The sequence below is a fragment of the Alosa sapidissima genome, chromosome 12 (genome assembly GCF_018492685.1).
Source record: "Alosa sapidissima isolate fAloSap1 chromosome 12, fAloSap1.pri, whole genome shotgun sequence".
Classification (NCBI taxonomy): Eukaryota; Metazoa; Chordata; class Actinopteri; order Clupeiformes; family Clupeidae; genus Alosa; species Alosa sapidissima.
Window position 1 is genome coordinate 12,358,325 of NC_055968.1, and position 23,494 is coordinate 12,381,818.

Genomic DNA, 23,494 nt, shown 5'->3' on the forward strand with positions numbered 1-23,494 from the left:
AGCAAATGGGGGAACCACTGCAGGCTGCTCACTTGTGAGAGTTTGTGGTTCTTTAGAAGAAGACAAAGCCACGGTGGTTGTCTGCACGATGCCAAGCGAATTTGGTAAATCCAGGGAAACCTGCTGTCCACACCTGGGTCTACTTTTGTGAACACAGATAGCCCATAAACTATTCCAAGGTTAAACATATTAAGAGGTTTAGGATGAGGTCATTTTCAGGTAATAACACAATTAAGCTTTTTATTATCTTGGCTTAGGCCTTTATCGTTTAGTGCTTCCTTATCAAGTACAGACATTTAATTAAACCCCTTATTCAATTAATGGAGTTTGTCTAGCACACGCAAAGTTTTGCCCCGGCAGCTTAACTATAAGTGTAAGTATATATACTCTTTTGATCCCGTGAGGGAAATTTGGTCTCTGCATTTATCCCAATCCGTGAATTAGTGAAACACACTCAGCACACAGTGTACGCACAGTGAGGTGAAGCACACACTAATCCCGGCGCAGTGAGCTGCCTGCAACAACAGCGGCGCTCGGGGAGCAGTGAGGGGTTAGGTGCCTTGCTCAAGCCGAAGCGTTAACCAGTAGGCCACGCATTCAACAAAAAAATAACATTAAACCGACCAGTAACGTAATGATAATATCATGATAATATAACAAAATAGAAATCCAACCATTTGTGAAAGAATTGTGGGCTAGAAAGGATTTTAAGCAAATTTCACTCTCACAGAATAATAGCACTGTTAACTGTGTTACTGTTATATCTGTTTTAAGCTAATTTTGCCAACCTTACATTCTTGTGTAACCCCCAAGAGCTCACGCATTCCTTCTGTGGAGCTGTGTGGCCACCTACTGGCTATTACTGTGACATGCAAGGGTGTTTAAGCTTGCACTGTCTCTACTAATTCTTTGTAGTTGTAGGCTAGAATTAAATTAATTATGTTGTGTTTTACAGTAATGAGCCAACGATTTTTAGGTTAGGCTACTATGAAAATGTGCTGTTACTGGTTATTCACATCAGGCCGCAGGACGACGGACGGTACTAAATCATTTCAGTCATTACAGAAGCCCTGGAAACATGGTGGGTGCGCCAAGTTACCATGGCGCGAAATACACTCCGCGTAGACTTTACTGTTGGTTATCTTCAACTCTTGTCAGGAGAACTAAGAACAAGAAGGCCTGCCTATCCTACCGTGCGTTTTAAAGGCAAACGTAAACCGGCAGAGGATCTGTTCTCGTAAGTAAAAAGCATTGCCGTGTTTCATCACGATTGTTTAAAGTAATTACAAACTCTTGCCTTTTAATAAACAGCCTTCGTATACTGTATGTAGCCTGTCTTCGTTGACTAGACAATGTCAGGAGATTGGATGACATGATCTATGTTTTGTGTGGAGATTTGGATGCATCATTATTTACTGTAGGCTGTTTCCCTTTCATGAAGAGTTAGCGTGCCTCTGCTTGCCCTTCGTTGTAAACCTGCCCTTGTTTTGTTTTGTTTTGTTTTCCACCAGCTCCATCCCTCCGGGAGACTCCACGTCCTCCGGATCATGGCTTCCAGATACACCCCTGAGACAAATGCAATGCCTCATCTGGTCGTTAAAATCGTTGGTAGTAGACAGGTCAAATATTTTGTTGAGGAACCAAACAAGTGAGTTTACGCAGAACAAGGTGACCTCATTCACTCAAATAAATAAATAATCATTACACTGGTAGGGTTGGTGGGGTGGAGAAGGCAGAATACTGCAATGTGCTGACTGCAAAGTACAGATTGTAGGCTATTATACTGCCGTGTATTTATTCTTAGGTCAAAGGTGTTAAATCCAGAAGTGGCTGCAGATGTCCTGAGCATAGTCTCTGAAGACATGTCTGTACACACTGGCAAAATATCACCATCAGAGACTCCTTTCCTAAACAAAGCACTGAATGAGGGCACACACATTCACAAGGAGTTACAACAGGTACTGCTTACCTGAACCATAAAGCAGCTTTTGTCAGCTATTGTCAGCTTTCATATCATTGGCCTGCTGGAGTAAACTTACTCATTTTAGCAGCAGAGGTGTTTATTTGAGAAGTGCTGTGTTTTCAGACCTGCGGCTCAAAGACAGTTTCACTGATACAGACTTTTTTTTATACTTTGCAGATTTGTGAGAGGCAGTGTGTGACAGCACCTTGTGGTGACCGCTCCCTGTCTTACATTCATCTGAAGAAGAACCTCTCAGCTGTGACTGACCTCCGCCGAGCACCAACCCAATGGCAATCTCTCTTGGGTGGACAAGGGGTACCAAAATTACTCTCATTGTTCAGAGAGGCCCAGTGGTTGGTGTGTGTGTGTGTCTGTGTGTCTGTGTGTGTCTGTGTGTCTGTGTGTGTCTGTGTGTGTGTGTGTGTGTGCGTGTGTGTGTGTGTGTGTGTGCGTGTGTGTGTTCTTTTAATGGTGTGGCTAAATGAATGTGCTGTATTTGTGGATCATTAGGGACCGGGAGAGGAGGGGGGTCAGTGTGCAGCTTAATGAGTCTGTTGTTTTGCAGGAAGGTGAGATGAAGGATGGGGAACCAGGTGAGGAGCAGCGGCTGGTGCTGCAGGCCGTCAGGGAGGAGCTGCAGGACTGGGGAGCCTCCTCCTCCTCCTCCTACTCCACTCTGGGAAACATCGAGCGTGACGTGCTGGAGCTGGACACCTCCCGTACAGGAGCCATCCATCAGGCCCAGCTCACCTACGTGTTCTTGAGAAACAAGGTTCCCTTGAAGTTACCAACTTTGGGTCGTTTGTTCCACATGTTCTCCAAAGAGACATGCCCTGATGAGGTGCTTATGCAGGAGTTTTGCTGTGTGCAGTCACCAGTCAGACACATTTTATGCACCACTAATTTCTGATAGGATCACTTATTAGCGCGTCTTTGATGTTTTGAAGGTGCTGTACAGAGAATTACTACACTTTCTCAGTGGTGTTGCAGAAGATGATCAAAACAAGATGAAGGTACAGTATACAACCCCTATCATAATAGTTATGACGTGTTCATTTATAGCTGTAGATCAGCTTATATTCTTTTTCCACGTACTTCATACAGATAGACAGAAGCAGTCAGCCTCGATCGAGGACATCCGTGTCAGTGCATAGTGACCCTGGCAGGCCACCCACTAATGTCAGGACAAACGAGAGCTGGACTGAAAGGTTTCAGAAGATGGAGAAAGCCATGGATCTGTGTGATACTCAAAACACTGGTAATGAGGAATTCAAAACAGTGCATTACACTGACATTTTGTCTGTTTGTGAGCAACGGGTCATACACTGTGTATACAATTTGATTTGTTCATCTCATAGCCTATATTGTCATGTTTTAATAGTTAAGACCCTTTCATACCAAATGGATTTTTGGATAAAATATCCACACAAACCACGCAGGTAATTAAATACACCTGTTCTTATTAGTCTTTACACACCAGTCCTGTATTTTTCATCACAATGAATTTCGTCCTCAGTATGTAAAGACTAATAAGAACACATGCATTTAATTACCAGCGTGATTTCACACAAATATTTTGTCAGAGTATTCGGATTAGGATGGGACGAAATATTGCTGTCCTTCATACTGGACAGCTGGTATCATAGAGAAGAGCATTAGATCAAAAGTGTTGTCCAAGAGTCCATAGACTTGTCCATAGAGTCCGTCCCTTTAATATGCATCTAGAAATGACAATAGATAGCTAGATTCTTCAAAAACATGTCTGAGATTTGGTTTAGAGATTGTAATAGATTTTCAAAGTTGATAATTATGTACATTGTATTTCAAAACACTTCAAAGTGTTTCACTTGACAAATTAAAAAGTTCCATGTAAATGAGATAGGCTTGAAATGAAACACCATGTGATATTCAACTGACATGTTGTTGTCTAGTCTATAAGATACAGTAGACTATAGTGATCTCATATTTTAGGTGTACTGCTATAGCTTAAGCACAGTCCTGCAAAACCATACCAAATGAACCAAGACTATTTCTGCATCACTGGTCTGTTTAGCAACTCTCTATCCTTCATGCAGCCCTGAGCCTTTCAACAGTGAAGAGGTTCAGAAATGCAATTGTCTTGCTGTGCCTGCTGTTTCAGGGTACCTTGACAAGGACAAAGCCAGACGTCTGCTTCAAAACTACAATGTCATCCTCGACCTCCACTTGAGCCCCCTGAAGATAGCTGAAGTGACTCACACCACTCCGTCGGAGGGCAAGGTCCACTTGGCCTCGGCGCTGCGGTACCTTAAGGGGTTATGAAAAGGGCTCCGATGCTAGACATCTGGGCTCTTAAAATAGACATGGCAGCTGGGGTATAGAGAATGAGACAAAAAAAATACTAGATATTCGTAGAACGTTTTATAATGCAGAACACCACAGGACATGACACATCTGGGGTAATTGGTCATTCCACATTGCTTAGCCTAAGTGCTGTAACTTCACCGTTCTGCTTCGCTAAGTTGAGAATTTGCAGTATGTAACGAGATCATTTAAAAAAATATGCACATCTAACACATACATAGAAAACTATTTAAGAGTGCAAAACTGGTCATGTGATTCAGAGGGGGGGAAAGAAGAGTCCATTTCAGCCCCAGGTCCCGTCCTTCAGCTGCTCGTCCAGCTTTCTGGTCTCCTGTTTCAATATCATTCGGGCCAGAGCTATTTCTTCAATGAGCAGTGGGTCACCTGCCGGGTACTGCTCCGACACCGACGCCCTATCAGGTCAGAGGTCAATAGGAGATACCGTAAGGGCACGTTTGCAAAAGGTGGAAAAAGCAAACACACAATAAATTAAATCTAAAAATTAAAAGTTTATTAAAGAAATAAACACAATTAAGTAAATACACATGTTAAACTTTCTCACAGAATGTTAATGCAAGCCTATCTGTTAAAATTGATTTGTAATTACTACTCTCTTTAAGTGTTTTAAGTCCTTTGCTTTGTATAGGCAAGGTGAAACCAATAGATTCAGATATTTACATGCTAAAATAGTTTCTTTCTGTTAAATGGAGAGTGCTCTGACCTGAGATGTTGTGCCAGTTCTTCCCCGTTTTTTAGTAAGAAATGTAGGTAGTTTTGATACCCAAAGTATTTCATTCTGCCATCATAGAAGCGCTTGGCCAATTCCTTCTGTTCATCGTAAGGCCCCTTCTTAAGTTTTTCCCTTTTCTCCAAAAAGTCATACTTTCTTCTGTATCATACATGACAGAAATGTGTAAATAATAAAATGTTACTTAAAATGTAACTAAAAACTCTTTTTAAAAAGGCTTTTCACATTTGCAACCTGGGTTGAGAATACAATATCAGTGCACATGGTCATTACCTTTAGATGAACAATGAAAGTGTGACAAGTCCATAATCTAACTTGTTGACTTACCTCATTTTTTTGGCGCAGCTTGTACCAATGACTTTGAACTTCTCTTGCCACAAGGCAAACTCAACGTCCCACGCAAATGAGTCAAACTTAGAGTGAACTCCAAGCAACCTCTGTTTTAGAATGGCCAGTGGACGGTCCACACCAGTTTTAGCCACAGTGCAGACAAAGCCTAGCGCCACTAACGTTATACCAATTTCAGAAGGACTGAGTAATGGAAAAAATGCTTTATCAACCGTCTCTGGTAATACCTCCAAAATGAAATAAAGTCCCTCAAACCAATAACTCCAATTTGGAGTTTCTATGAAGAAGCCCAGTATGATGAAAGGGCCAGCAGTAACACACATCAACAGTGTAGCTAGCAGGAATGGTGGATCCCTGATGAGCCTTAACAAAAACCTCCTGATCCATTTACTAATCGGCATAGATGAATTCTTAAGCTTCAATACGTGTGTATTTAAGTGTTTGTCTGTAGGCCTACTATGCACACAGAAATCCCAGACATCCAACAATTAATCTTTAAAGGAAACGGAACAGCTTGATAAGAATGTGTGTGGGTGGCAGTTGTAATTTAAATAGTGCATTATCTCTTTTGTTTTGATCGAGCAATATTCTAGAATTTATTAAAGCACAGAATAGAACTGAATTCCATTATATAATATTCTTAGCTTATATTCTGCTTTTTTGCACCTCTGGTTAGACACAATCTGCATTTTGTTGTCTCTGTTCTTGTACTCTGCACAATGGCAATAAAAATGAATCTAATCTAATCTAATCTAGTCTATAGTGAACCCAAATGATGAAGAGGCAGTGTAAGATCAAGTTAAAAAATAAAACTATCATTTCCAAAAAAATCATCAGAAACCATACTCATGGATTTACAAATCCCCCTGAAGTTAGAGTTCCAGAGCACACTAAGGATAAGGACATTAGTAAACTGACTGAGGAGTCTGACAAAACTAAATGTGTGGTGGGAGAAATGGGCTTGGCTTGGGCTTGATCACAAGAATGTCTATGGCTCCCTCTAGTGGATTAAGTGTATTGGGGACACCTGATAAGAGAGTTTCATCTGAGGTGTGTTCAAATTTGCAAACAGACAAACATTTGCAAACAGTTTCAGTTTGCCTTGAGTGTTCTGATTCAAACAAAAAACAAGATTCAAACAAGAACTCTGTCTTTTTATTTGTTTTCTAAAACCTTTTTTTTAGTATTTTATCTTTTTTGTACCTACTTTATTTTTTGTTTCCCATGGGATATGGGATAGTGTTGGTGTTGGAGTAGGCTATTGATTTCATATTTTAAAATGTGTTGTTATAAATTAATCAGATCCAATCTGGATTACAGGAAATGCTTGAAGATGCCCAAAGAGACATTTACTAAATATGTTTCACAAGCATTTTAACATATTTATACAGTAATAACAATTCTGTGTAACTGATATACTTTCTATTGAGTCATGTGAGAAAAGCAAGCAATATACTTATAAATGTAATTGTTAATTGTATTTTTATTTAAATAAATGTGATTCATTTTATTAACACATAGATACAATAACGTACATAATATTCTTACAGTATACATGATTGGAGCTGAGATTATGATTTGTAATGTTAAACTTTTACTCACCTGTAGTTATTCAGCACAGTTAGGTAATTGATGCGTAAAACAGTAAAAACACTTATGTACGACACATGACAAATGGAATTAACTCCAGGTACCCATTACCAAGTGCTAAGGACCACATTCATTTATATGGCAGAAGCTAACAGGTACCATCAAAGCTCCGCTTCAACCCTCTCTGCTACCATCTTGTGCATGAATTGAATCTGGGTGTAAGGAGCCGCCCTGCAAACTGGGGGCCCGTTGGAAGCCTGTGACTGGTTAATCTAAACCTGTGAAAGATATACTATTAGCAGTGGTTTCACAACAGGCTGAACTGTGGGCAGACAATTTAGACAAAAAAAAGTCTGCCCTTAGTAGAAACGCAGCAATAACATGATTCATTCTGTCCCATACATTTGACTCAGTTAGAAATGACGTGAGGGCCAAGGAGTGTGGGGTGTGCCTCAGCAAAGACTGTAACATACATCATTCATACAAAAAGCCGGGAATGTTCAGCCTCTGGGAAAGACTTTAGAGGATCCACTTGGTGGCTCTGGCTATAGAACTGAGCCAGAGACATGTCAGATGGAGTTGAACTCTTTGAAGAGAAAATGCTGCCAAGCAACCGACACAGGTTCCAAATTAGGCCATTTGTTCCTGCTTCCTCATTAGGACTAAGGAGGTGAAACAGCAGGGGAGACACAGTTGTAGAAAGAGAACTGTACCAGTCTGATAGTAAAGAAGGTCTGATTGACACAACCGTTTGTGATGTAGTGGCTGAGGTGTTAGAGACTGTAAGCGCTTTCAGACATACGTGTAAGACCGGAGGTTCTGCCGATGTTAAACGGTGGGGCCGTATATCTGAACGACATAACCGGTCATGTGGAAGTCCGAATTCACCCGGTGTTTATACTACTCCCCCCCTAGTATTTCCTCCGGACATTATGTAAATGTGCTGTGTCTGAATGAAGCGTGGAACATGCGGTTAAGATTCACACCTCGTGAGAGGGCGTGTCGATTACGTTTCTTTTGTGCGTCCATGGCGGGAGCACTTAAATGCCAGGGTCATGATGGAGTGGCATATTGCTGTACAGAAAATCGAGAAAGAATGCCGACCTGGAAAGATGAGGAGATCCTGGAGCTGCTCTCCATGAGGGCTGACGACGTCGTGATGGAACACATGAAGGGAACAGCGAGAGACACCCTGATGTACGACCGCATTGGAAGGCAGCTGGAAGCCAAAGGAATTGCCAGGACCAAGGCACAAATAATCACCAAGCTGAAGGCGCTGAAAAGACAGTACACCTATGTTGTTGACCACAACAACAAGAGTGGGAATGACAGAAAATCGTTCCAGTACTACAGCTTGTGCGACGCAATATGGGGATCTAAGCACTCCACAAGACCACTGACTGTGTCTGGGAGTATGCCGGTGCCAGGTGCAGGTGCATCCCAGACTGAGTGCATTTCCGAACCATCTACGTCTACATCCGAGCCTGCCTCTACCTCCGAGAGCTCTCCGATGCCGGACAGCGATGATGAGGGCGGTGATGCATCACTGAATCAGTCGGTCTCGAGCATAGGTAATTTATTTTTCGTGTTGGCATTCTAAACTGTTCACGAAATACAACTTGCAGCTGGCTTTTAATTCTGTTGAATGACATTCGGGTTCTTTCTCAAGTGTCACCCTGTCGCTCGCCACCGAGGAAGAAGGCGAGGAAGGCATGCGCCGGGTCCATGGCAGAGATGAGGAACCTGCTGGCGGACCTTGATCGTGAGGTGGACGACCGGGATCGGCAGAGGGCATTGGAGAACCAGGAGTGTGAGGAACGCGCTCGGAGGACCGGGAAAGAGAGAGCGCTCAGCTCAATCAACGGCTCCTCGACCTCAACACGGTCCTGCAGCAGATGGTCCAGACAGGGGCGCAGCTACCCATTTTTTGAGGGGTATGCAACAACAAATTGGCGCCCCCCCCCCCCCCCCCCCCAAAAAAAAATTAAAAATAAAAAAACACACAAACAACTAAAGTAAAACAAAAGGCCAATAATTTACAGAATTTATTAGTGTAAATTATTATTTTTTAATAAATTCTGCCAACTTGAAGTATTGTCAAATGGTGCATTGTCACTTGTAAGACTTTAAGAGAGTCTAAACGGTTCTCATAACGTCCTTTTGTCAGCTGTTGCTCACAAAGGATAAGGCTGATCCAACTCTAGCCTTTGTTTGCCACATTATCAGCACAATATTAAGCTATTAATATTAGGATTGTTAGGAAATGGAAACATGTAATGAGTTGTTGCTAGTGTGACATTTCTGTTTGCAGTATGAGCATGGTAGCCACCTAGCTATCTTAATGGAATAGGTTAATGTTTCAATCGGCATATGCTTAGCAAACGCTAGTCTGTTAACATGAATATTTGCAAGCCTCCAAGCACAGACGTCATACTTTAAATCCTACCTGTTGCTTTTCACCATCCACTTATTTAACTACTGTCGCATCCCTTGACATGCCATCTCATTTTCCCTCTATGTTTAGCCCCCGACAGGTTGTTTTGCTGTATCCATCTTTCATAGACGAAAACTCACTACTCGTACCTGCTCACTCAGCGCTCACGGCGCCCCCACTCCTTTTTCTATGTCAAAATTCCATGATGGAATCTTATGAGATAGGGCGCCTACTCTAGCCTACACCAGCCTGTTAGTCCTCTAAAATGTTATTTAACATTGAGGAAATGCAGAAATGATTTAGAAACGTACAACAGTAGCTACATATAGAATATACCAAATATATTATTATTATTTTTACCATCGCTTTGGCGCCCCCACGGTGCTGCGCCCCATGCGCCGCATATAGCGCATACCCACTTCTTGCGCCACTGGGTCCAGAGGATGCCAGTCCCTCAGGCCCACGGCCAGTACCCACCTCAAGAGCCAGCGTGGAGGCCAGAGCCTCGGTACCATCGCGACAACGGTCATCCATCATACACGGACTTGTGAGCCCTCATCTCATCATTCCTGACTTGCCATGTTGGGCACTTTTGAACATTTGTTCACGCACAGCACATCATACAGCACATCGACACTTAACTCCATGGCCTAGGCTAGGCAGATGGACACTTGTTTGTTTCTTAGGTAATTCAAACTTCGGGTTTGGTGCAATTTTTTGTCACTTTTTTTAAACGTGTATTTTTTTAAAACGTGTAATTTTTTTAAACGTGTTTTTTAAACTTGTGATTTGTCTGTATTTAATAAATTGTGTTAGACAACACGATGGATTTTCTGTTCATTGGAATAGTCTTCTCATGACCTCATTGAGCACAATATTTGTTGAGAATGAATAAGGCTTAGCCAAATAAAACGAAGAAAATATTCGTTGCCATAAGGCTGGTCACAAGATGTCGGATTGAGAATGAAGATAACATTACAATGAAGAGAACACACTTTGTTGCAATCTCATTACGTAAATGCAATAGGCCTATATGTTCCAAACTCATTACGTAAATGCAATAGGCCTACAGTACAGTATTTGATATTTCACACTACAGTATTCGACCAGTTTGCAGGACACAAAACATGTGAATGGCTGATTATCATTTAGGCTGCCATTCGGAATGCAAATAGCCTATAGGATGGGCTGTAGTTAGCAGGTGCGTATCCAACAAAGGCACCTGCTGCAAATAGCCTAGGAACCTCCATGCCAGGCACACATTTGATGGGCTGTAGTTAGCAGGTGCGTAACATACCACAAAAGGCACCTGCCATTGGTGGAGGGAATGGGATGGGGAGAGGGGATACTTTTGGGGAAATAAAGTACATTTGGGAAAATGAACCATTTCACCGTCATGATGTTATTATATGCTATTTGAGGTTCATTGCAATTATTATTAATCAGCGCAGTTACGCGACTACTTCAAGTACGCCTATATGGTGACAAAAAGGTCCTGCCTTCTTGAAGCATCAAAATGTTACATTATTGATAGACAAACTGGAATTGTCCACAGACTTTTCATGATCATTCCGGCGGCATGATGGTCATGATGGCCTCTCTGATGCGCTGTGCGTAACCTGCTTGCGGTGCATGCAGGACCTCTGGGTCAGCCTCCGGAGGAGGAAGGCGAGTACCACCTGTGTTCCACTCGGGCAAATAGTTCTCCTTGTGGATTTCGCAGACGTTGTGGAGTATGCAGCAAGCATGAACAATGTCCGCCATTACTAGGATGTCCACATCATTGCGCTTTAATGTACCGTCTGAATGCCAGTAAGTGAGTTTCTCCAGCAGTTTCATTGCTACTGTGTGATTTTTAAAGCATCAATGTCTAAAGCATCAAATATTTCCCCTCATTCAACATCTTACTTTAGGGTATATCAAGATACAGATTTTGTTGTTGTCACACAACCGTTTCATGCCTGTGTGAGAATGTTCTATTTGTAGATATTCCATACATATTAAGAACATATAGGCCTAGAGGTTAATATTTGTAATAGAAAGAAGAAAAACTACTCCTCCACACCTAGAGAATCCGGATGGCTTCCAAGAAGAGGAGGAAGAGGTTGAGAGAGAGAAAGAGCATAAAATTCTCAGCTGACGTGCGTGCCAAGTGTAAGTGGTTGAGTGGTATTGGCAAAAAGGCAGGGAAAGATTTAGGCATTTTCCCTAATGCTATAAGAGGTTATTGATATTTTGATTTTTGCAGTGGAGCTCCGTGTGCTGACACAGCAGGTCTCTGGCAGGCGTTTATGGCTGAGGGACGTGCCTGCCTGCCTGGGTGGGTGGGTGTCTGACAGGAATCTGGAGCTCTATAGTGCATGAAGTTTAGGGCAGTGGAGATGTGCAGAAATAAAAATATCATTGTTCGAGAGACAGAATGATTGTCCAAAAATGTTGTTCATTTAGTCTCAATGTTGTTATACATGATTTCTAAATAAGGAATTGTAAAGTCATCGTGAATCATCATCAGCAACCACCATTATTTTCATATCAGCGTTAATGGGGGGAAAAATGTTTTTTTTTCTTCTTTTTTTTATGAACGTGTTAAACGTGTTTTCATGAATGAGGTGTTTTGGGCATACTAAATCCACATGGGGGCAGTATTTCACTAACAAAACAACATCCTGAAACCAGTACCTTAAAAAAGAATCCCACACACACTTTGAGAACAATAAGTAGCAACATAAAGTAAAAGTTTATTGATGAAAACAATAAACAGCTGTCAGTGACAAAGCATGTGACAATTATACTGTGTCCAATGATTCATGTGATTCAAATCATTACACCAAGGCTATGTCTCATACCACATACTTCTGTACTGCTAGTGTGCACTGAGCGCTTACTTCTGTGGGGCCCACTTTTCGATGGTTAGTGTCCCAATATCTGCACTGTATACTTACAAAAAACTAAGTATTTAAAGGGTGCAAGTAGGCGGTTTGAGACACAAAACTGCCCAAGTAAAATATTGGTGCATCTCTCTGCATCCTCACTGCATCTCAAGTATGAGGTATAAAATGGCGATGGAATTCAAATGCAAAAATGTTCTGCTTTGACAGCACTTAATTGTGTTTGTATTTAATTTCAAATATATATATATATATATATATATATATTGTCCCTTTGTACTGACCATTTTTGTGGTTAAAACTTTCTTTATATTGTCAGAAACAACCAGGCATGTCTTTCTTACCCACACCCCCCTGGCCATAATCACACATACACAGTAAGACAGCATACACAGTATATAGTAGCCTCTTACTGTGTGTTGTATCTTAATTTCATCAATCACCATCATCATCATGTGCTTTCCATCAACCCACCTTCAATAACTCTTAACTCTTAAGCAGACCACAAAAATACATAACATTGTGCTTTCTCATTTTTCCTTATGTGTACGCAAATATGTCTACACTAGGTAAGCATTTATTTTTTGAAGTTATATTTTCTTACACCTGTCAATCTGTGTTCTGTAACTTAAATTGTTTGTATGCATATGAAATACCATTAACCATTATCTTGATTATATACATATTTGATCTGCCATAAAGAATAGGATGTATTGGTGAAATTTGAAGCTGTGGGCTTAGAATTACCTTAGCGCATAACCAGTGCACATTGCCACACATGCAAAATTAGAGTAGGCTCTTTGTGTGACTCTTTGTTCCTGAGGCTGATTTTTTACAAGGGTCTTTGATGCTACAAAAATGCACTGGCAATCGGACACACATTTGAGAGAGTTGCCTTATCATAAACAAAAGTGTTAAGTAAGCGTGTAATATGAATATGCTAATATTCAACATTAACATAAGTTGCTTTGACCTGCTGAAATATAGTATTAATGTTAAACTCAGAAAGGCAATGTTATTATTCAACTTCATCAGTAATGGTTTTAGTAACTGATTTTTTTGGAGGGTGCTCAGTACACTATCTTTTAAAAATATAAAATATTATTTGCATATGCATAATTGCAAACCACTTACTAATGCACTCTTTTTAGATTACACCATAACATTCTGTACAATATATTATACTCTATATTCTAAAATGTATATCACAAAATACCTAATATTCCATATTTAAAATATTGTATCCTTACAGTGATATATCACTGAGAGTTTTAAATGGAACGTTTTTATTTTCAAATTGAGTTGCATAGTTACATTTAGGAAGCCGGGCGATGGAGAGAAAAGGTGTGGAGAGAGAGAGAGGTGGATCGCGGCGACAGAGGAGTGCACTGAGAGGACAGAGAGTGAGCTGAGGTGAGGTGATAACAACAAGGTGTGATATGCTTAGATCAGATCTGTAGGTGTTTGGACGAGTCTAAGGAGTGGACTTTTTGTGTGCTCTATATAGCATGACATGATGTAGTGTTTTTATATGTGTGTGTGTGTGTGTGTGTGGATGTCTGTGTGTTTGTGTGATTGACACTTAACATAACTCTTCAGGTCACTTTAAAGGACCCTCTGCTGTTCCCTGTGAAGCTGATAGGCTCGTCATCTAACCTGTCACATGATTGGGTGAGTAAGAATGAGATTCTGAATGGGAAACAAGGATCGTGAGGATTTTGAGAACTATAGAATAGAATAGAACGTAGAATACAATAACTAATTGAGTTAAAGCCTTAATTTTGCCATCACAACCCCTGCTGTCAAATTTGTTCCAAACTACGACCCTAACAAGTTAATTGATAGCCCACACTTGACACAAATATGGCAAATTGAGAGAAAAAGGGTCATGTTTTTATATAACCTCACTGGTTGCACAAAATGGGGCAACACACTCCGGGAAGTATCTGAAAGACATACCTTTGCATCTCACCACAACTTTGTGTTGGTGTAAAAAAAAAAAAAAGGCAACGCTAAAATAAATGAAAGCGTCGGCCCTCATTTGATCCATTATTGATCGCCTTCATGTGCGCGAGACAGACGCGGGGAGGAGAAGCCCGTGGTGACTAACAAGCCTGCCTGGCGCGATGACAGCTTTGTGACCGCAGGTTGAGAAGATGCTCGCGCGCTGCGCCCGAGCACCTCCACGTTTTCTTCCCATTGATGTCTCCCCTCCCACTCCAACCCACACCCCAACCACACACACACACACACACACCCTCTCTACCTTCCTTTTTAATGAGTGTCAAGACTCTGTTCTTACAGAAGACGGAGAGGCAAAATCAGAACAACAAAACAACAAGAAGGCAGAAGAAAAGAGCAGGAAAAAGAAAGGCTTTTGATAAAGTGCTTAGCGAGCATTTCTGCTGAGTTATGCAGACAGGGGGGGAGGCATTGATGGGAGGCTCAAACAAACAAAACTGGAGGACACCTAATGCACAGGCACCTGAGAGAGTCGGCATGAACAATGTAAAATAATCAGTGATTTATTATTATTATTATTATTATTATTATTATTATTATGACCCCGTAGAACAGACTTCCAATTCACATGCTTCTTCACCTATTTAAAAGACACTAATTGGTGCTAATTTCCAAAGGCTATCATAATGAAAAGGATTTAACCTATAATAACATACAATTACATGGTATTATAATACTACCGTATTAACTTAGCCTCCCCTAAAAAGGGAAAAAAAAGATAAAAAAATGAAATCCTTTAAAGGAGAGACTTCTTGGTTCTTAATGAGAAGTGAGGTGCTACTGACTGAGATTGGAGCCGCACCAGGGGAGAATCAGGACTCCTGGCTTGTCAGAGCGCCGCTTGTCACAAGGAGACGGGCACCACTGTCTCAACTCTCTCCTCTCCTCCCGTCACCGAGCGGAAAAGTACCCACCTGATCACCACCACCACCCCCACCACTACCAGCGGCACCAGCAGCTCCAGCAGCAGCTCCTATCTGACAGGGGAGAGAGAGAGTGGCACCAAAAAGTAGAGGATGAAAACAATAAACAGAGAAACAATGGGAGTCATTATCCCCCTGTAAAAGGCAGCTTTTATCAGCATTTAAGAGCGGTGACAAGCTGAGACGATGAGGTGAGAGCTGTCACTGAGGACTCGCACGCAGACTGCCGTCACCATGCGGGGACTTTTCATGCCTCCGGAAATATTTATGAAGCTCATACTTTACAACAAAAGGCAAGTCACAAAAGAAAATGTCCACTGAACATAACGCTACCTTGGAGTCACAGTGGAGAGGGAGGCACACTTGATCTAGTTTTCTGGAGATTTCCGAGAGAGCTTTGACAAATGAACAAATGAATGTGGTCTGGTTTATGGATGTATGACCCCTCTCCCCCCATCCATCCACACACACACACACACACACACACACACACACACACACACACACACACACACACACACACACACACACACAAACACACACACACACACACACACAAACACACACACACACACACACAAACATACTCACTCTCTCTGTCTCTCTCTCTGTCTGTCTCTATCTCTCTCTCACACACACACACACACACACACACACACACACAAACAAACATACTCACTCTCTCTGTCTCTCTCTCTGTCTCCATCTCTCCTTCTCTCTCACACACACACACACACAAACATACTCACTCTCTCTGTCTCTCTATCTGTCTGTCTCTATCTCTCTCTCTCTCTCTCACACACACACACACACACACACACACACACACACACACACTACTACCCCACTTCGTGTCCTCTCACTTGCTGTTTCTTCCCGTCCACCTGATGCCAGGCTGAGACGTTCTGACTATCAGAGGAGCCGTGTGGAGATGCACAGTGACTGCGAATCCGGGAGACGTCTGGTCATTGTGACAGTCGCTGTCCAACCCATGCCTTGTCCTGTCTCCCTGCTTACACTCTCGTCCATGTCACCCCTCCTGCCACACTAATGCACACACACTCACACATGTATATTTTTTACCAGATAGGTCTATCAAAACTGACTCACAGAAAGCATTAACGGCTTTGTTGATATACACAAATGCCAAAAAGAATATATACGTTTTAGAACATAGGTATTTCTATAGAGACATGGAAAGCCACAACAGTTCCACGTAATGTGAACAAAAAAAAGCTGAAGTCTTACATTGAAAATGCCAAGTGCACATTTTGCTGGGTTGGCAAACAAAGCAGATTTGATGCCATTTACCTGGAGGAAACAAGCTTATCATGTAGGATAGGATGGGGAGTGGAGCGGACCCAAGGAGCTATGCCACTGATGACCTGCCAAAAGGCTGCACTCCAAAGGTATGACTGGAAGAGCAACATCCAACAGTAAAATAAGTCAATTTGTCAATAAAACAAACATCTTGTACAACACAGAGGAACAAGCTACGAATGAAGGTTCAAGTTGACATGAGGATCTACCTATAAAATCAGTAGTTGTATTGAGGACATCATGTGGATGACTATCTTTATAGTATTGCTCAAGGTACTGTTTTCCTGTTTGAACTGAACTCTTCACTGAGTGCTTATTGACACTGAACATGTCGTTAATGCAAAATACAAAATGAACCAGACTGGAGCACATACCTTTTGTCACTCGATGGAGCACTCAAACAAGTCACCCAGAAATAACTCTAATAACTCTTCCTCACACGTAGACGAGAACTCTTGAATTTTAGTCTTCTGTTAGCCCAGCTGTGTCGTTTATTTCCGCTCTCACTTTTCCTGCCGTCTGTTGATCTATTAAAAATTAGGCTAAGCAGGCACATGTACCAGTGGAAATGTTTCTGTCTGGTGAGATCCACGCAGACAGCAAACCCCTGGAGACCCCCAGGACGCCTACGGGGGCCCGTCGAGCCCAAAACGACTCCCTGGCCCAGACACCTCCAGCGCCAACACACACTCGTGTGGTGGGATCACAGCTCCTCCACCCCTGGCTGTTTTTCTCACACCCCTGCTTCAGGCAATGGTGTGTGTGTGTGTGCGTGTGCGTGCGTGCGTGTGTGTGTGTGTGTGTGTGTGTGTGTGTGTGTGTGTGTGTGTGTGTGTGTGTGTGTGTGTGTGTGCGCGCGCGTGTGTGTGTGTGTGTGTGTGTGTAGGGAGGGGTAGGGAGAGGTGAGGACTAAAGGGGGGTTGTGGGTTTATTAATTAGGCATGATAAGTTCATGACTGTCAGTCACTTGCTTTGTTCAAGTGTTTCACATCTTTTCTTTTACTTGCTGTGGGGAAACCAGACAATACAATCAATTCAAATGGTAACTACTGAACACTAGCAAGTGTTTGTAAACCTCACAGATCAAAGCAAAAGCAAAGCAAATCCAATTTCTTGTGCCCAACTGTAGATCATAAGTAATCATATTTACAGGATAATGAGCATAACCACGATCAAAGAAGAATAAATATGGGTGGAATACAATGAATGTCTAAGAGGAAACATTATATGATATACTATCTAGAGATGCCCTACTTCTGCGTCTTCCTAATCAGAGGACATTTTTGAGTCACCTCCATGTCATGGCGGATTCATTTGTCTTATGTCAGGGTCTCCATTACTTGACCCTTTATAACGAGCTTCCCCTGATAAACCTCCACAGTCAAAGCACTGAGAAAATGGCTCCCAAGTAAAAGTAAAATTGGGTAGGTTTTGCTAGTCCAGAGAGGCAAGGCAGATTATTAGTTTTTTTTTTAATTGTTTCTGATTGTTACTGAAACTTTTCTCACACCACCAGATTTGTAAACAATGTAACATCCTTTGGCTACAAATAAGTAATTTGACATTTCCCTTATTATTATAATTCTAAAATTGGGAATATGTTGACATTTGACACAGAGTTTTGATTGTGTATTTGTCCATAGCAGTAAACATTGACCACCATGATGCGGGTTGTTCCCTTCTGTGGTCAGTTTGGACAAGGATTTGCTACATTTTTGACACAAAAACCCCAGACCATTGGCCCAACTTTGAATCCCAACGCAAACCCCTTAACCCTAATCCAGAACCACTAAGATATGACTACTACATACCACAACTTAAAGCCTAAAACCTATTCCAGACATCAAGCCTAACCACAACACTGAGAACCCTTAAGCCATCGTAAGGGTATGAGGATGGATTGAAGGAGCGTGTCACAAAAATTATATCCTTTTATGGATAGTTTCTGGACAAGCCATTAAAAGTATGTAGGTGTATTTCACTGGAATGGGTACAGGACACATCAATGATTAACACACTATGCCATTAACCCCAAATAGCCATGGCCATCAGCTTACCTTACGCCCTGGCAGGTGGATGCTGTAGAGTTTGTTGGTCCGAGGTAGGCTTACTACATTAGCTAACATACGGTATGGCTGGTTTGAATGAAACGTTATAATCTTTATGTTTAAATTAACATATTCTGAAGTACTGGTAGATTAAAGTAGTAGAATATTTTTGGGTAGAATTCAAATCACATTTTTCTATTATAAACAGTGGATACCCTTTAGCCAGCAGCCACCAAAAAACACAAGCATCTCTTAAAGACTGGAAAACAATGAACAAATCTGGAAAACAATGTTTTGCACAAATTAATTCAGATGCAGTCAAATTTTGATCAAATTAATCTGTGAATTCACTTGAGAATGAGCATTCATAGACTATGCTTTCATACACATATGCATAAATACTGGTTCTCTAGGACCAAACATCACATGCAATGATTACCATTAACATCAATTTCCCATCAAAACACTTTAAAGCTCAAAACGTCTATTTGTTTTGGTCCTGTGAGCACTCCCTGTGTCACGCCCTACCCCCTGTCTCTCTCACACACACACACACACACAGACCCACTCTCCACCCTGGACAATCCCTGCACTTGAGGGATCTTAATGAGAAGAGAAGTCACGGCTCCTTCCTCCTGCCCCCTGCCTCTTTCTCCTGGCCCAAGCCCCTCCACTCTCATTACGGCTAATGTCATCATGTCTTTTTTAGCTCAATAACCCCGACCAAAAATCAAATCGCTACCTGCCATACCTCTATGTGGACCCGGCTGTGCAACTCGGCACGAGCGTAATGGAATTTGTCATAATAAAGTGCACCGCCTAATTAATTGAGTGGCCATGATTACAATTAGTGTCCTTAGGATGGGGGTGGGGTGCGGAGGGGAGCGGTGATGCGGTAGGGGGTTGTGGGGGGGTTGTTGCTGTTTGAGTTTATTGGTGTTTAGTTTTTGGCGTGGAGGGGCATGTGGGTGGGGGTTGTGAGTTGATGGAGGCTGCACAGTGTCCCCTTCACATAAAGGCAAATGCATTGCAGGATCCCACGGCTTCTGCATCCACTCCTGTTGCCTCGGGCTTCTAGATACCAGCAGCATATTGATTGAGCAAATAGTGCTAATGAAAGTGATGCAGAATGGGAGAGGCAGTTCATTAAAGTTGAGCTTGATTAAAGTAGAGCTGATCAGTGTGTGCGTGTGTGTGTGTGTGTGTGTGTGTGTGTAAGTGTATTTATATATATATACCTTCAACTAAGGATAATAGACTTTAAGGGCTCAATTATGTTGTCTAAGAACATTAAGAAATGTAATCCAGCTAGATTGCATTAAGAGGCTATAGGCAGCTCCGATACAGCATCTTCATTGTGTTTCATATCCAAACCGCTGTCTTTGTCAGCTCACTGTGGTCCCAATCTTTTATGGTCTACTGGTGCGATAAAATGCAGTTGGCTTAGCGGGCAATCTGCCAAAAAAAAAAAAAAGTCAATGTTTTTTTACTGTCTTATTAAAGAGGAAAATAGACCAGCGTGTGATTGCTCACAGTGAGCTACTCAGCCGCCCTGCTCATACATGACTCTGGGTGTCCTAACAGGGGTGTTCCTTGCGCTGGCAAAACACACTGGGTTGTACGGCTAATGGTTCAATTTGTACCCTTAAGAACGTGTGTTGTGGCTGCAGTGTGCATCTGTTATTATTCGAGGCTAAACCCATAAAAGGCCATTTTCTTTGAAACACTAAAGCCTTGTACGAAGGTGCCATTTATAGCAACACACTCTGGTCTTCAGGGAGAAACCTGCCATGACACATTGACACTTTGTCTGCATGTATCCAGATCTATAGAAAATTCAACAATTTCAGACAATGGCTGGGTTTTTTACGTAAAAGAAAGTGAACAAGCTCTGACATGAACTGACATGTTCAAACCTACTCCAGAGGCCAGTATGTCTGCATGTCTGATAAGCAAATTAGGCAACTCCACGTTTTACATTCATGCAAACAAATACCCAGGTCAGGAATCCTTACCCTTGTGCATCACCGTTGGCTGAACAACTATAGAATACGCATTTCAGTGGGCCAGTAATGTCAAACAATGTACTACTTTATACAGTGCGTTTAGATATTTAGTATAGGCTTTTTATGCAGTGGCCCTAAACTCAAGAGGGTGAGGTTTCAGAGGGAAACCTGTATGTGACTGAGAGAGACGTAAATGATTTATTCGATGATTAATTTACAGGATCGGTACGGAGTATTCACCTCCTGCCTCAGTCCTGCGCTATTTAAGGCATTTGAGGAGAAAAGGTCTTGCTACTTTGTTCAGAGCGGGCACTTGGAGAAACCCACAATCATATCACAGAACTTCAGAACCATTATGTGTTGGCCCGAGAAAAGGATAAAAATGGAATAATAAAAAAAAGAATAAGATGGACACAAGGGAAGTGAAATTGTGTTTGGTCTATAAAACAACTCTCACTGGTTCTAGCCATAATATAAATATAAAATAAACATTTTCACTGCAATGTGACAAATGTAGGATTATGATAATACTATTACATATTGCTGTCTTGTACTTTGTCCTTGACCAGTCATACGGGGACAATGAGTTTCAATTAGACCTGATCAAAAGGCATTCATTTTAAGATGATTATGAAATGAAAAGAAGCCAATCTCTTACAAATGTAGGGTATTACAGTTCAATTAATATATATATCTAATATATATATATATATATATATATATATATATATATATATATATATCTAACCGCTGCACCTCTGCAAACCCGCCCCCCTCTCTTTCTCTCACTCTCCTCCCCTCCGTGCACTACGAGGGGACAGGAAAGTGCTTGACCACTTACAGAAGTTGAGCCCGAAAGAATGGAAAGTGCTTGCAACAGCGAGTAAGCGACTCAAAAAACTTCACTAAGTTTCTCGCCTCCCTTCCTTCCTCTTACTCTCCTCTCCTCCTCCACCTCCCTTCCTCCTCCTCCTCCTCCCTTCTTCCCCCCTCGCCACTCACTCACTCCTCTATTTTCTCCCTTGAAAATTCTCTGAGAAGATTATCTGCAGGTAAGCTTGTTACCAGGGCCTTCTGCATCAGCAGCTATTTGCCAGCATTGACCACTGAGTGTGTGTGTGTGTGTGTGTGTGTGCCTGTGTCTGTGCATGTCTGTGTGTGTATGTGTAGGGACATAGAGAGAGAGAGATGGAGTATGTGTGGTAAAATGGGGAGGGGCAGGTCACAGAGAGGGGGTGGGGGGGTACCATGGCGACTAGCCACTCGCCGATAACGCAGCGTGACGACATCATAAGATGGCGCAAATGACTCCTCTAGCTCTCGGAGAGGGTGACGCTCGGGGGGAGGGACACAAAGATACACCCCCCCACACACACACACTTCCACTCCCCTCCCCTCCCCCACCCGTACCGTTTAGAGCCGCCTCGTCACCCCCCCCCCCCCCCCCCCCATACACAACACCCCAATAGCCCAGTCTTCACTCCATCACGCATACACACACACAAACACAGCACTCTCACACATACACACAGACATGCTATTTTGGGCTGGTACCTGAAGAAACCTTTTGCCATGGCGGAAATGAGCCCAAATGGATTCCAAACGCTGCTCACCACACTCCACATTAGCGGGAATGACAAATAAAAGATAGCAGCAGCTCCAGTGCCAGCCAGTGTGGCATTTTGGACACTTGGACTCCTGTTATCTCATTTAGTTTCCATACTAAAATATCATGGGTCTTTAACAAGCTGTCAGCAACTTAAGTAATCTATAACTTCACATATTTACATCAAATAATAGGGTTTCCAGCTGGCCTCTTCTTTTTGTCTTTGTATGATAAATTATGACCATACAGGCAAATATGCCATCTTTTGACCACTGAAATATAGTTTTGTGTTTAGATTTCCTTTGGTAGTAGATGGAATAATTGTGAGAGATTATCTTTTCATATCTTTAAATTGGGTTTAAAGTTTAGATATTTCATTCAATACTCACATGTTACATTCATATTGCAATACTTAATTTCTTTAGTCATATCTTCACTCCCTCACACACACACACACACACACACATTTTGAAACTATACCTGCATTCTGTTTGATGAAACACAACTGCAATCAGCTCTTGTTCTATAAATGATGACCACAGCATAAACTGTTGCTCCCAGTCAACTCTTTCTCATCTATGAGCACAATCAAGCATGTGGTTTCTGAATGCGCTGTTCCAGTGCATTCACTGAAGACTGTGATGTAATATAATGCAAGGCTGTAACTAGTGGGTTAAACATGCAGTTGAAAAGGGAGACCTGAGAGATTACTGCATATGTATTTCCTTCAGTGTATTTCCCAGGGCTAAAATCACAGGTCTCAATCAGAATCATTATTTATTTAGCTGTGTACGTATTTATCTATTCATGTTTTCTATCATTGTGCCCATGTCCACATGCTACTTTTGAAGGGCCTCTACCATAACAGACCAGTAAGCCTAGACAATGTTGATCAAACAAACGAGGTAACATCATCTGAGGATGGAGGCATTTATGGTGCAACCCAACGTATGCAGATATGGAGAACGCCTACTGACGACCCCCTGCTGCATTTGAGCCCTGGGTTCATCAAAAATAAAATGCCAGATCAAATAATTGTTTTCTTCCCTTTTCTACTTCTTGATTAACATAATGTGTAGTTATAGAACATGTTGCCCTTTTCACTCCTTTTGCCATATAAATAATGAGACTGATTGCACTGGTTTATTCCATGTATCTGTGAGAATGCCAAAACAAGGATGGTATCCACAGAGTAGATTTAGAAGGAACATATTGTATTCTGTTCTTTGGCGAAAAGAAGGCATAGAACCAGAAA

General features: G+C 41.9%; 2 protein-coding genes across 2 annotated transcripts; one reads left to right on the forward strand and one right to left on the reverse strand.

The window, feature by feature from the left end:
* The first annotated feature begins 1,128 nt into the window (after nt 1–1,128).
* LOC121678535 (uncharacterized protein C1orf87) lies at nt 1,129–4,267 on the forward strand. Its single transcript, XM_042058143.1, has 8 exons — nt 1,129–1,237; nt 1,512–1,648; nt 1,805–1,958; nt 2,141–2,278; nt 2,529–2,804; nt 2,911–2,976; nt 3,068–3,221; nt 4,104–4,267. The coding sequence occupies exons 2-8, from the start codon at nt 1,548–1,550 to the stop codon at nt 4,262–4,264; spliced, it is 1,050 nt and encodes a 349-aa protein (XP_041914077.1). The 5' UTR covers nt 1,129–1,237; nt 1,512–1,547; the 3' UTR covers nt 4,265–4,267.
* An 81-nt stretch (nt 4,268–4,348) lies between these two features.
* LOC121678536 lies at nt 4,349–5,954 on the reverse strand. Its single transcript, XM_042058144.1, has 3 exons — nt 5,382–5,954; nt 5,028–5,195; nt 4,349–4,719 (listed from the first exon to the last, which is right to left on the reverse strand). Exons 1-3 carry the CDS (start codon nt 5,801–5,803, stop codon nt 4,590–4,592), a joined length of 720 nt encoding a protein of 239 aa, XP_041914078.1. The 5' UTR covers nt 5,804–5,954; the 3' UTR covers nt 4,349–4,589.
* Between the last annotated feature and the right edge of the window lie 17,540 nt (nt 5,955–23,494).

What these genes read in the sequence shown, in the direction of transcription:
- LOC121678535 (XM_042058143.1), top strand. Translation starts at nt 1,548, where the DNA reads ATGGCTTCCAGATACACCCCTGAGACAAATGCAATGCCTCATCTGGTC. An exon ending in TTTGTTGAGGAACCAAACAA is followed by an intron (nt 1,649 to 1,804) that starts GTGAGTTTACGC and finishes ATTTATTCTTAG; the next exon opens with GTCAAAGGTGTTAAATCCAG. An exon ending in AAGAGACATGCCCTGATGAG is followed by an intron (nt 2,805 to 2,910) that starts GTGCTTATGCAG and finishes GATGTTTTGAAG; the next exon opens with GTGCTGTACAGAGAATTACT.
- LOC121678536 (XM_042058144.1), bottom strand. Translation starts at nt 5,803, where the DNA reads ATGCCGATTAGTAAATGGATCAGGAGGTTTTTGTTAAGGCTCATCAGG. An exon ending in AGCTGCGCCAAAAAAATGAG is followed by an intron (nt 5,196 to 5,381) that starts GTAAGTCAACAA and finishes TGTATGATACAG; the next exon opens with AAGAAAGTATGACTTTTTGG. An exon ending in GAACTGGCACAACATCTCAG is followed by an intron (nt 4,720 to 5,027) that starts GTCAGAGCACTC and finishes CTGACCTGATAG; the next exon opens with GGCGTCGGTGTCGGAGCAGT.